At 38.3% G+C, this 13705-nt stretch overlaps 1 protein-coding gene across 8 annotated transcripts in view; it reads right to left on the reverse strand.

Annotated features, from left to right (window-relative positions):
- Window positions 1-3360: 3360 nt before the first annotated feature.
- The window catches only part of LOC112524238 (chromatin structure-remodeling complex protein SYD), a 32656-nt gene continuing 22311 nt past the window's right edge, over window positions 3361-13705 (reverse strand). For 5 of the 8 annotated variants that reach the window (XM_025133990.1, XM_025133995.1, XM_025133994.1 and 2 more), the window contains 15 exons: window positions 13563-13660; window positions 12677-12784; window positions 10724-10781; window positions 10395-10622; window positions 8099-10288; window positions 6884-7114; window positions 6644-6790; window positions 6346-6543; window positions 5350-5553; window positions 5053-5226; window positions 4801-4947; window positions 4468-4707; window positions 4230-4340; window positions 4040-4117; window positions 3361-3939 (listed from right to left, as the gene is read on the reverse strand). In XM_025133990.1, the coding sequence (XP_024989758.1) occupies window positions 3448-3939; window positions 4040-4117; window positions 4230-4340; window positions 4468-4707; window positions 4801-4947; window positions 5053-5226; window positions 5350-5553; window positions 6346-6543; window positions 6644-6790; window positions 6884-7114; window positions 8099-10288; window positions 10395-10622; window positions 10724-10781; window positions 12677-12784; window positions 13563-13660 (4704 nt within the window). In that variant the 3' untranslated portion in view covers window positions 3361-3447. The remainder of the gene's footprint in view (window positions 3940-4039; window positions 4118-4229; window positions 4341-4467; window positions 4708-4800; window positions 4948-5052; window positions 5227-5349; window positions 5554-6345; window positions 6544-6643; window positions 6791-6883; window positions 7115-8098; window positions 10289-10394; window positions 10623-10723; window positions 10782-12676; window positions 12785-13562; window positions 13661-13705) is intronic. The other 3 variants (XM_025133988.1, XM_025133989.1, XM_025133993.1) reach the window with 3 other exon arrangements.

Genomic DNA, 13705 nt, shown 5'->3' on the forward strand with positions numbered 1-13705 from the left:
TGAAAATAAAATATGTGAATTCACTCTCTTCAAAATCACGAGAGTAATCAAAGTTCCTTTCCCATGATTGGTCAAATGTATTCATAAACGTGTCATTCCAGTCTTGATAGAGAGGTGAAAATGAAGTGTAGGTATCATCATCTTGAATATCTATCAAAAAAATTAGAATATTGTTCCCATGAATAACCAGAAGTATTAGAATTTGGAATCTCAACTAAAACATTCCATTAAGGTGAAAGATAAACCAATGAAAGACTCAACTTATGACTCAAGAAACTCTAGAAATACGCCAATCCATAGCAACAGCACCAAAACTTGATACCGGAAATCGTATAGGTCCATAGAAGTGGCCACCTATCTTGCCACAGTTGTGGTGCAAGTGCACACTGAACACTTTGAGTCTTTGATCGCTATAAGTAATAGAGTGCTGGTAATACCAAGATTGTATCCACAGGGATCGGACTTCAGGGTTTTGAGTACTAAGTTGAGAATACAAAGATTTGAATTAGAGAAAAAGAAAATATCTTTGAGTGAGTTTGACGGTTTTAACAATTAAATTGAAAGAAAAAGGTATATGCGCAAGCTTTCACTAAGACATTTATAGTTATGATATGGTCAAAGATATTTGCCACAAAGATATCTATAAAATTCCCTATCTCTCAAAAGTGAACTTCCATAGAGAGTAGCCACATGTTCCCACAAAGTCACCACTTTGGTCAACTAACAACTTGTCGATCCAACTAAGTTGACTTCCAAGAGTCGTAGTTCTACCGGTGTGGGGACCAATACTCAAATCTCTTTGTAGCACTAATCCCAACCAACATTTGAACATTAGTCAAAATCATGCAGAACCCGTATCTCTACATGGTCATAAAAGACTTTCTCAAATATTCTTGCATCAATCAAGTCGTATTTCCGGATACTCCCATCTCTAGGTCTAAGATCTAATATTAACACTTACAAGTGATTGGCTTATTGTCCCGACTCAAGTAACCAAGTCTAAGAGTTAGTAAAAATGGCAACACCCAGGCGTTGCCTACTAGTCTTAGTTTTGACTCATACCCACACCCGAAAGGGTGATTAGCTAATACTTAAAAGTAAAGAATATAATAGAAGAATAAGAATACTTAAAGATTACTTGCATTAAGAAATAAACTACAAATTGTGGCCATTTATGTCGCCATAGTGGCGAACAATGCTGGAAATTACATAATTGAAAGTAAATTACAACTACAACTATCTAAGAAAATAAAATAGAAAGAGAAGTGGTTGGAGCTTTCTACATTGTTAGAGAGTCTCCTTCTCAAATGAAATCCAACGTCTCTTTATACAGTGGAGGATGAAAGGGTAGTGGAGGGTTCTACCCACAAAAGCTTTTAATAAGCTCAAGCCTTCTTTGACCCAAAGGTTCCTTGCCTTCTTCCTCTATTCTTTCATGAAAGCTCAAACTTCGTTTTCCATTATTTAAGCTTTTTAGGTAGGCATTTTTTGGATGAACAAATCCTCAACAGCTCTAAATATGATGTGTATAACCATAAAAACGTCATCAACAGCTCCAAATAAAAATAAATTAATAAAAAGAAGAAACACGGAGAGGTAAGGAGGAAACACACACTAAAAAGGAAGAAAAACACATAAAACATTCAAAATGAGAGTTATCACATATGAATATGGATTCTTGCATAGCATGAACAACAAACGATCTATTGTATGTATAGAGTTATAACCTTGCATAGGAATATGAACGTGCTCACAATATTGATTGTTCTTAAGATCTCGGAAGCCTTGGCTGGCAAACTCACTAGCAACAATTGTGATCACTGTCAAAGAGGCGGACACATGAAGTTTAGATTAACTAAGGTCTCGAAAGGGTCATTTAATGAAATATCGCACAGAAGGCCATTTACCTTGAAATTTAGACAAAAATGAATGTTGTTGAGGTCACACCTTTTTGGACTGGTCACTATCAATATAAACATAACCACTAAGCTTGACAAACTCTTTAAGCAAAGCTTGCATATGTATCAAACTTTTTTTTATCTGTAAAAGTATTGTATTCTACAGACGTCCAAAAATATTTACTTCTTTCTAATTGAAATTTGCATTACTTCAAGTTCTTAAAAACCCTGTTTCTTGATAGTTCGGTCCCCATGAATAAGATAATGGTACTTACATTATATTGTGGTTGAGAAAAGTATACAATTACATTGACCGTTGTCCGATACTCGATCTTATTCATATAGAAACAACACTCAAAGTGACTTGTACTTTTTTTCATGAAACAACGGCTTTAATTCTAAGAACGGAAGAAAGATCTGCATCCATTGTACCTTTTCTAGACCTTATCTTTAAGTGAGGTATACTGATGTTTAGTCTGTCTTAGGTATAACTCAGCAAACAATTAATTCACCTTATGTGCCTAAACATTTCAAATTAGACCATGCCAACTACTCTTATGCTATCCAAAAACCAAGCTTATTCTCATTCATTTGGTATTCTTTTGATCCAACTTTGAAAGGAATAAAATTTAGTTCCTTCATACTCCCTCAATCTTATATTGATTCACATCAACTTCGAAAGTTTTTCATAGTTTGTGATACTTTATTATAAATATTAAAAGAAACCTTGGTTTAATGAAAATAAAAATATCAATGTAAAGGAAGAAGAGAATGATCAACGTACAACAAGAAGAGGATGAGGATTTTATATCTCCACAAATTTTAATTTGTCTATAAGTATCTATTTTAGAAGTATCCAACGGGCCGTTTACCAAACACTTACCCGGTAAGTGTTTACCGGTAAAATTTAACACTATTATTTACGTACGGATAAGATTTTAGTCCACCAAAACGACATCATATGCAACAATTTACCCGGTAAATGCTTACTTTAGTAAGAGTCGCCGCCCTCATTTACCGAGTAAGATTCATGATCCTTGTCTCGTATTTACCGGGTAAGAATTTTGGTCTTTTTCATATTCATCCGGTATGGTAACATGACTTGGTAAGCACTAACCCGGGTAAGCATTTGCTAAACGGCCCCTAACTCTCCAATTCTCCCCTTAATTATAAGATGGAGAAAATGGTTACTCCCTATTATCATTAAGGATAAAACTGTCAAATAAGTAAATTCCACATATAGATAGTGAGAAATGTAACCACAACTAGACATGATATATTATGATGATGTGTAAGAAGCTAACATATATATACTATATATATATATATATATATAAATATATATATGGCTTAACCAAAAAAGAGACTCTAAGCATCATATTGAGGAGCAGTTATATATATATATATATATATATATATATATATATATGCATGATACAGCTACCAATACTAGAAGCTAATTATACTAAATAATTACTTCCATCCAATGCTCTGTTTTTTGTTTGTTTGCTTTCACTTCATTGAATATCTTTACCCTGCTTGTTTCTGTTTATGGAGCACCAACTTCTTGTTTTTCTTCTTTCATATCCAATTCCACCCCACTTTTAGAATCATCCATACCCCTATCACCATCTTCATTTTTGTCTGTTTCACAAGGCTTAAGTTCCTTTTCTTCTTCACCAACATCTTCTGTCTTGTTTTCTTTCGATTCCGTGGCCTCTGAGCTATTTGCAGCAACTTCTGCTTCATCTGTAGCAACACCGCCATTTTCAGATTCCTCAATTTTCTCATTCTCATGTTCTTTGACCAACCTAGAATCTGATATTTCTGCAACAATATCTGGTTTTTCTACAATCAAGTCATTGGTGTCGTCTGTTGTAGCTAATTTTTCAACATCTGTTGAACCTTCCACCTCTGCTGCTGCTGCTACTACAGCAACTGGAAGCTCTTTTATTGTCGATTCGTGATCGTTATCTACTTCATGGGAGAGTTTAGCCTGTTGAGATTTTTCGTTAATCATTTCAGCTTCACCCTGCAACATCTGAAAAACCAAATAAGAATAGAAACAAAATAATATTATTCTACACCAACGAAACAGTAGTAGTAGTAGTAGTAGTTTGGACCCCTCCAATCACATTTACCTCATCTTTCTGCTTCCCACATTCAATTTCTACTTGCAGATTTTCTGTATCGGTATCTAGATTGCCTTCTATTACATCCTGTTTTAGTTTAAAAGACGTAAAAAATAAAATTAAATAATCACAACCATGAATTTTACGGGTTGATACATTTTTAACAAAAAAAAAACAAAGAAACAAAGCTCTGCTTTACCTGTACAAGAGGGATCACATTTTTTCTCTGCTCAGCTTCATTTACAGTCTCTCCATGTGTGTCATCATTTTCCTTTTTAGAATCAATGGTTTCAGAAGCTTCTATTTCCTCCTACATCGTCCATAAATTAAGGATAAGAACAGAACTAAATAAACAAGTATGTCATATCCGTTAATGGGACACATAATACTCGTATACAACCATAATGAAGCTAACAGACTAAGGTGAGCTTTTTTACCTGTGCAGCAGGAAACGATTGGTCATCTTCAGTCACATCCTTCTCAATGCCACCTGCACCATCTTCACCTCCCACCTCAGTCACATCCTTCTCAATGCCACCTGCACCATCTTCACCTCCCACCTCACTTGTGTTCACTTCCGTTTCTCCCATGAGAACATCATCCATCTTTTCAGAGGATTCTTTATCTATCTCCACCAGTGGGCCTCCATCAGTGTTTTTGTCATCTTCTCTATCCCCCTACACAGATCATAAATAAGAAAAGAAATAGAAAGCATAAACAATAAAACCCGATAAATATTTAGGAGAGAACTCAAGGACAGCTTGATTTACCAGTATCACAGGAAGTGCTATTGTTGTCTGCTCCTCTTCAGTTGCATTCTCCTTAATGCCACCGGATGCATCCTGTTTCTCATTTTCACTTTCTCCCATTTCAGAGGGTTTGACATTTGTGTCCACTGCATTACTCGTTTCGACACCCTGAACGATTTAAATAATTGAGACTTAAGCTTATACACAAATAAATGAGCAGACACCTGTCACAAACTCAAACACATAAAGTCGCTACAAAGCGAAATTTGATACCAAGCCAACAGGAAGCTCTGATGCTGTCTCCACATAATCAACTGCATTTGTTGCAATGCCAACATCATCTTCTGGTTTCTCGTGTTCAATTTCCCCTTGGGAAGCATCCTTGACCTTTTCCGATTTTTCTCCTGTCATCGGAGTGCCTACAACGTCAGAATCCTCCCGTTCAACCTACAAGGTTCATCGGCAGAAAAAGGATATGGTAAGAGACAGCTCATACAACAGCAAGAAAATACAATGTTACACATGATGGATATAAAAACATATTTGAAAGGCAGAATTTTTCTAATTTACTTTTTCGACAGGAGGATCACTTGGCGTCTTCTCATCTCCAAATACATTCTTCCCAACATCATCTGATACACCACTGGCTTCCAATGCCCTTTTATTGTCACTTCTGGTTCCTTCCTGAAAGGCATCCGCAACCTCACTGAAGGATTGGGCATCTCCATCTACCAGGCTTCTTCCTTCAGTGGTTGCAATACATTCTCTCTCACCCTGCACAGTTCATAGTTAAACAAAGAACTTTGGCCCTTCTCCTTGGGTAAAGTCTGTGGGCTTCAACGAGGCATGCATCTTGGGATATGATGTGCAAGGTGTGAGGCATCCGAGGTATGTATTTCATTGAAGCAAGATGCAAGTTGGTTTTTCAAGCAACTTTTAATTAATCAAAAAAAATTATTTTAGACCTTTTTTATTTAAATAAATTCCAAACACAATAAAAACCTTTTCAGTAAATATAGTAATCTATTTCATCTTTCACCTCCTCCATATGGTTACTTTTTATGGGATTTAGGTTGATTTGATGCATGAAGATAGCTTGCCGTAAATTTCAATTGATGATTCTTCAACTAGCTAATGTCAGTGGTCAACCGATGCATTAAAATTTTAGTATTGATATTCCTAGATTAATAATTGTTTGTGGCTTGTAAAATTGTTAATCGGTGAGTCTTACATGAATTCCCATAATTCTTGATACAATATGTTAATGTCAATATTAGCTCCTGTTAACAACAATAAACTCAATTTCAAGTATATATGACTCTTCAGTCTTCACCAATCACCACCTTAATCTTTTGGAAGTTTCCATATGCCGTGGGGCCTTACTTAATTAGATACAGACCGTGTCTTGTGCCTAGGCCACCTTTAGACCTTCTGATAACACTCAGACATGGCTATAACAATACAAGTAGAAAGATATACACAAATAAACCACCCTCCCACTAACCTGAAAATCTAAGTCTCAAAATTCTTTATGAACTAAATAAGTGAAGTTTGCTTGACTTTAACCTGCATTATGGCAAGCTCTGATGATGTATTGCCAGTATTATCCACGTCCTCCCCTATGGGTTCATTAGCTCCTTGCTCCTTCTCCTCATGCTCAAGTTCTCCCTGAGAGATCCCTTCTAACTTTTTAGGGGAAGTGGCTTCAGTTTGCAGTTGGGAGTCAACAACAGTGATCGCAGTGCTCTCGGTATCACTCTGCACCTTTATATACACAAGACCGTTGCACATAAACATACAACACAAATATAAAAGCATACATGTTACATCGTTAAATTACGACCTGCAGAATAGGAATCAGTACCTTCTGCACAATTTCAACCACATTTTCTTCAACAGCAGCCATTGCTTCAGTTTCTCCATGAACAGATGCAACAACTTCTTCAGCAGGGTTAGCCACCATGGCCTCCAGAGTGTCTTCATCATTGATTCCAGGATCTTGTTCTTCAGTCTGCAGATCCATAAATCAATCACTATGAAGATAAGGAAGCTACATACACGTTGAATAAAAAGCTAAGAAGTGAAAAGCAATTAGATTAGAAACCTTCTTTTGAGCACAAAGTTCACTTTCAGCCACACCAGCTTCAGCTATGTTATCCTTGCCAGCGTCTTCTGAAGCACTGCCCTCTGTTACTCGTTCCTCATGCTCAGTTTCAGCCTTGGATACCTCAACTTCTTGAGGCAAGCAATCCCCACTGTGGGACCTCTTCTCAACCTCTTTAGAAGATTTGGGCTCTCTCCCATCTAGAGTCTCCAATTTGGATTCTCGTTTTTCCTGCACAACCCGTTAAAAATATCAGGTGTAAAAGTGAGAGCTTAGACAAAAATAACCTTAAAACACAAGATTGTAAATCTTTAAACCGAAAAAAAAGGCAAGCATGCAACATCACAAGGTTGTAAAACAGACTTGAGAATGTACTGCCAAGCAAGTCTAATAATATCAAAGAAAATGTTGCATAATACCATAAGATACCATCGTAAGTCCATATTCCAGAAAGCCCAGTGAAAAAGTCACGACATTATTGGTATAAAATATAGACTGGTTAGAAGGCCCTATTACCAACATTCAAGAAACAATAGAAGACGACACGATATACAGACAAGGGAATAAAATAGACAAACTATGCGTTTCAACTTTCTTGGCAAGTCTTCATGAACTCTGGAAGTATAAATGTCATGAGTTTTTCAACTTTCAGGGAGAAGATTTTGAGATCTATCATGCAGTGCACTCCACTAAACTATATTAGGTAGTGGTCCTTCTTTACCGGAAGAATGCAACAAGTTCACTTTGGAAAAATTTCAACTCAAGTTACCACTTGCACTGAGTAATTATAGAAAAGCAGTTGTGATTCATTCTGCTCCGAAAAAATTCTGACATTGACAACATTTTTGGTTTTGTTTTTGAGAAACCATGGAGGGAAGGGGATTTCAACACATAAGCCATGGCCTCTGAGGTCTCTGCCATGGGGATGTGCATGGGTATTTTAAACATTTGTCAAATAAACGCCTACTTCTACTAATGCGAAACTCTTGCAGAATGAACGGATTATAACCTGTCAAGAAAAGAATACTCTCTGTTTCTTGTCCAAAGAAAAATAACTCAAAGAAGGACTATCTCCAGATTAAGAAAGGATATATATATAGCAAGACTGAATCAGCATGATTACAGATTCTCCAGCAAAATTCAGCATTTAAGTTTTCATAGTCAATTATTATAAGTTTTCAGATTAGCTAAAGCAAGAAATATGTGTGTACTCACCTCCAAATAAACTAATTTATTGGGATCCGGTTCATCTTTCGGCTGCGTCTTTTGAACAGAATCGTGAGTCTTTGACCCTGCTTCAGTAGCCACAGATAAGCCTTTTGGTTCCACGACCTTCTCCCCATGGTCATTTATGCTATTATCTACTGTGCTAGTATCAGCAGAACTTAACATATCAACTTCTGCAAATGTGCTTGGTTGTTCTTTCTCATTCAAAGAAGAGTTAGGCTCAGTCTTTTCAACAGCATCATGAGTCTTTGACCCTGTTTCAGTTGCCACTGAAATATCTTTTGCTTCCACAACCTTCTCTCCATGGTTACTTGTGCTATTATCCATTGTGCTAGTATCAGCAGACTTGTCAGCTTCTGCTAATGCGCTTAATTGTTCTTTTACATTCAGGGAAGAGTTCAGTGACGGTTCAGCTAGTTTAGAACCTTGGCTGAAATGATCATCTGTTGTAGAAGCTTTCTTCTGAGCTTCATTTCGTAACATACTTCTTGTAGCAACAGTTTTTCTACCAGAAGAAATACGTGATTTCTTCTGTGCTGGTCTGGTAGATTTTTGCTCCTGAGCATCTACCATCTCCTCTTTCTTCTTTTCCTTGCGACGGGGTACCTCCAATCCACTTTGAGCCTTTCTTCCTCGCCCTCTACCTTGCTTCAATGCAGTATCAGAAGGAGACACAGAACGAGAATCAAGCGGAACAGTGACAATTGGGGCGGCTATCTGAGAACTCAAAGTTCCAAGCTCAGTGGGCTGAGAACCAACAGAAACAGAAAGCGGCATCTGAGTAGTCCCCACATCAGGATCTACCAGAGTCTCACCAGGGTCAGCAAAAATAGAAGAGGCAGCAAAAGACGTAGCAGGGACTGATGTTTTTGGTAATGCTATATCTGATTTGGAGGTTTCAGGAGGGGATACAGTTACTGGAGTACCAACAGTCCCTGGAGTTGGTATGTTACTGACAACATTTACAGCAGTAGCGTCAGAAACTAAAGGCTGATTTTGAATTTCAGAAGTAGTAGCAGGAACCACTAGGGAACCTGTTTCAGGCTTGCTGACTGGAGAAGACGCCCGAAGACCCGGAATAGCTAATACCACATTATTTGGCTTTCTACCCCTACGTTGAGGCACATCAACTCCGCTTTCAATTATTTGACCACGACCTCTACCTCGACCTCGTGGTCGACCCCGACCCCGACCCCGACCTCTCCCAGGTGTCACTATAGAAGGAGATACAGCAGACTGAGAGTCGGGAGAGGATGGCGGGAGCATTGGCAGCGAGACAGAACCCACAGGTAAGGTGGCACTAGAATGAGTGCCAGGAGGGAGATTAGTGTTGGAAATGGAGCTAGAATACTGTGCAGAGTTCGACTGAGAAGCTGGTGGTATATTATGGTTGGGAGGAGACGCAGCTATTAACTGGGGTCCAGCAGGGATAGTAGGGGTTGATTGAGAACCAGCAGGGAGACTGGGGGTTGATAGAGGGGCAGAAACTAGAGAAGCTGTAACCTGTGAGCCTACCAGAGGAGCAGGTGAAGTGGTCAAGGGTTGGAACCCAGGGGGTGCAGGAGCTATCTGCTGATAACCAGGGGGGCTGCTCATTTTCTGGTATCCTGGAGGGGGAGTGGTCACTGATTTATAACCAAGAGGGGAACTGGCTGTTGCCTGAAAACCAGGAGGATGATTTGCTGTTGGCTGAAAACCAGGAGGCACAGTCAGTGTCGCATTAGAGGCAGAAGCCAAAGCAACCGTTGACTGACCACCGTCAGACGGTGAACTGGAACCAGAAGGGACGATAACTGTCAACTGAGAAGCAGGTGCATTTTGTATACCCAATGGGTGAACCGTTGGAGCAACACTTCTAGCAATATGAGGTACTGAAGAAGACGGAAGAACCAATGAAGATGAAGAAATTCCTGCCGTGTTCTTTTTAGGCCTCCCACGACCCCGTTTTGATGGTGGATTTACCTCCTTGATTTGTTGAATGGCGAGATCTTCAGAAGGCTGTATTGTCTGTATGCTGGGCAAGCCTCCTTCTGCACCAATAACAATGCCAGATTCGCTTGTGACTATAGCCAAGTCTCTTTCTTTCAGTTCTTCCTTCGCGTTGGGGGAATCGGGTGGATCAACTTGGCACAGCTTCTCAAATTCATCTTCTGTCCATTGCTCCTCATAAGAACGCACCTACTCGGAGTACCAAAAAGACAACAACAAACATCAGAAGATGGAAATAAAACGGCATATGCATAACGACAATTACAAGATGAACAACATGAAAAACAACAATAACCTCTCTTGCTCGCTTTCCCCTTCCATATTGTTGAGTATCGAAGTTCCCAAGTCCACCCTTCCTTTTACCCCCAATACCAGGTACAACCACAGGTTTGGGAACTTCAATTGCCTTCATAGCTTCACAGAAGGATTTCAATTCATCATCTGTCACAAGCCGAGAAGGAAGAGGAGGTATGGGTTCACTACTTATCCCCCCTTGTTCTAATACCAATTTTTTCCATACAACCTGCACAATATACCTATTATTGTTAATTGAACACAAGAAAGAGATAAAGCAGGCCTTTTTTACCTAAGGCAACAAATCGGATAAAATCTTAAGAGGTATACCAGCTCTTCTTCCTGCCTCTTTTTATCAAGTTCCTCAAATACATCAATTTCAGACTCACTGCCATTATTAAAATTAAAAGTAAGAATGACACGTGAAATTTAAGATTGAAAATTCATAAAAATGTAGTCAACTAGTACTGATAAGAATGCAATAGAGCAAGGTAGAACATGAAGTGGAACTTTATCCAAAAAAACATGAAGTAGCAAATGTGATCCCTTCCCTATTTGCTTCGACTGTTGACTCTGTATAAAAGGTTAAGAAGGTTCCACTATAATGATATCTGTGTTCCGAGTTCTCATGAAATGTTGGTCTTCAAAAATTGATTTCAATCACTACAAAGATTCCCTAAGGATCATCGCAACGCTTCTTGGAACCCTTCTCTACCAGATCTTAATCCTCAGGAACCTTTGCATTTTTTTCAAACAGTCGGTGACACCCTTGCCAAAACCTGTTGTTACAACCACCTTCCACTTGCCACTACAAAACTCTAACCAGCAACAAACTAATGAGATCACAACCTCTGTTGACACTGTTTCCTCCCATTTAACGTTGTGTGGGCCTGTGTGGGAGCTTTGAATGACCTACATTAGCATGTTCTATCATTCACATAAAAGACCTATATCAATCTAAACTAGGGATAGATCTGACCAAAATTGTTAAAGGCTCAAGGTGCACTTAGGCGCAGAGGGATCCCGGAGCCTAGAAGCAAGGCGCAGGCCTCAGGAATGTGAGGCGCATCTTATCAATATTATACCCACACGCACAATTATACACAACGCAGACATGCAGCAAGTACAAGCTTCCAAAGCAGCAACCAATAGCACTTCGATAGAGGCAAAAGGGAGAAGGGTTGAAAGCAGGATCCATAAAGGAGTTGTTGTAAGGTCAAGATATTTATAGAGGAGGCTTGAAGTTGTAAGAACTGGGTATTTGATATAAGGGTTTGACTTATGTCATCTGTTTAACAACTTTTTTAAGAAGTCTATGAGATGAGAAGATGAGAAAACTTATTTAATATTAGGGTTTGACTGGGTATTTAATAACTCTTTATGAGGCGCGCCTAGGCCCACAAGGCGCCTCAGCCAAGGCGCAGCTCCTTATTGGGCCTTGTGAATACGCCAAGCCTCGACTTCAAAAAAGCCCAAGACCTTGAGCCTTATGAGCCGCCGAGCCTGGGCGCGCCTCAGGGGCGCTTTTAACAACTGTGGATTTGACATCAAACCATCTCCATTAGCTTCCTACCTCCTTCATTCCTATTGCCTCCTTCGTTCTTTCTAATTTTCAGTGCAACCCTGTGAAGCACCTTCTGTTTCCCATACCACCCCCCTTGACTTTCATAATAAACATGATTCAGCTCCAATTTGACCTCGTCAGCTTAATAGACCCATATTGGAGCTCCGCTGCTACTATCCGTGATACACAACCAAGATCTGAGCATCATCTCACTCAGTGCTACTTCATGGGTCATTTCATGTTTTTCCTGTGTTTATAGATTGTTCCTCCATCCCAATGATAGAGTACACCCTTGGCCCTTCTATTGTACATCTACTAGTAAGAAGACTGTCAATAAAAGTGTTAAATGTTCTGTTTGGTTTATTGAGAATGTATATCCTCCAACCAGGGTGTGGATTCATTGAATCCATCTGCTTCATTATTCAACCTTTTTATAAGTTGGATAAACATGAGAATGTGTATGCTCCAACCAGGGTATGCATTCATTGTATTCATCTGCTTGGTTATTCAGCCTTTTTATAAGTTGGATAAGTTTGATTGTTGCATGTGTTTTTCTTCCTAAATCTAGACTAGGAATCAGTAGATAGATACTTGATGTAATCTGCTATCTCAACGATGAAATGATGTTCTCAGAATTCTGAATATTATAAGACCAATTGATATCATAAACTCAAGATAGGTCCAATCTTCAGGTTGCCCAATTAAGATAAAGAACGTACCTCCGGGCTATAAGATCATTGAGAGCATCATCATTTAAAACAGGAGCAGCTTCCTCTTTCTTACACTCCCGCAGAAGGGACTCCAAGTATTCTCTCCGGTCTTCCGCACTATGATCCAGTTAATACAACGGTCAACTCATTTTTTCCAACTTTACAAACAGTGTGTGTAGTATGTGTGCACATTATGTAAAAACGTATATATATAATGCCAGTCATTGACCCGTGCGATGCAGAGGAAAGAAGGATTTCATTGTAAACCGATAATTAAAAATAAATGCAAATTCTCATTAAAATATCCGATATTTATATTTGAAAAAAAAAATAGAAATTACAAGTGCTTGTTGAACATGTCTTGCTGATCTGAGACCCCGTAAAAAGAACCCGAAAGATATATCGATATGGTTGTCAAATCAAAATTATTAAATTCTCATTTTTTGGTATAATTTGTTTAATCAAAATTTTATTATAATTTAAATATTTTAGATTTAAAGAAAAGATGAAAATCTATTTTCGTTTTAATGATGAAGTTGTTTGGGATAAAGATAATTATGGACTATTATTTCATATTAATAGCGGTCAATTGTTATCTTGTATTTATACCTGGCTATCAGCTAGTTATTAGTTAGTTTTATAGCATTCAAAAAGCTTTAAGAAGTTGTATGCATTAAGTAATTACTTGTAACCTGGAAATTTGAAGGATTATGCATTTATAAGCACTACCTAATGCTTATAAGTTGTTTTTAAGACTTACCAAATGCTTTATAATAAAGTAAAGATTTAGTAAAAAAAAAATCAAAAACGCTTCCTGCAACGGATGAAAGTTTCCACAAGTAAACATGTAGCACAATGTCATTATAAAGAACATCTAAACATAACATGCTGCTACCTTGTGTTATTGTCAAAGAACCCAGCAGTAATGCTCTGATTCGCAACTCCAAGTTTGTGCTCAGCTGAAGCTCTAACTTGTTCTTCCACCGTTTTAACCTTACATCAACACATCTTTAATTTAAGTCTCTCCAATGTCAAGAG

The sequence above is a fragment of the Cynara cardunculus genome, assembly GCF_001531365.2.
Source record: "Cynara cardunculus var. scolymus isolate 2C chromosome LG 13, CcrdV1, whole genome shotgun sequence".
Taxonomy (NCBI): domain Eukaryota; kingdom Viridiplantae; phylum Streptophyta; class Magnoliopsida; order Asterales; family Asteraceae; genus Cynara; species Cynara cardunculus.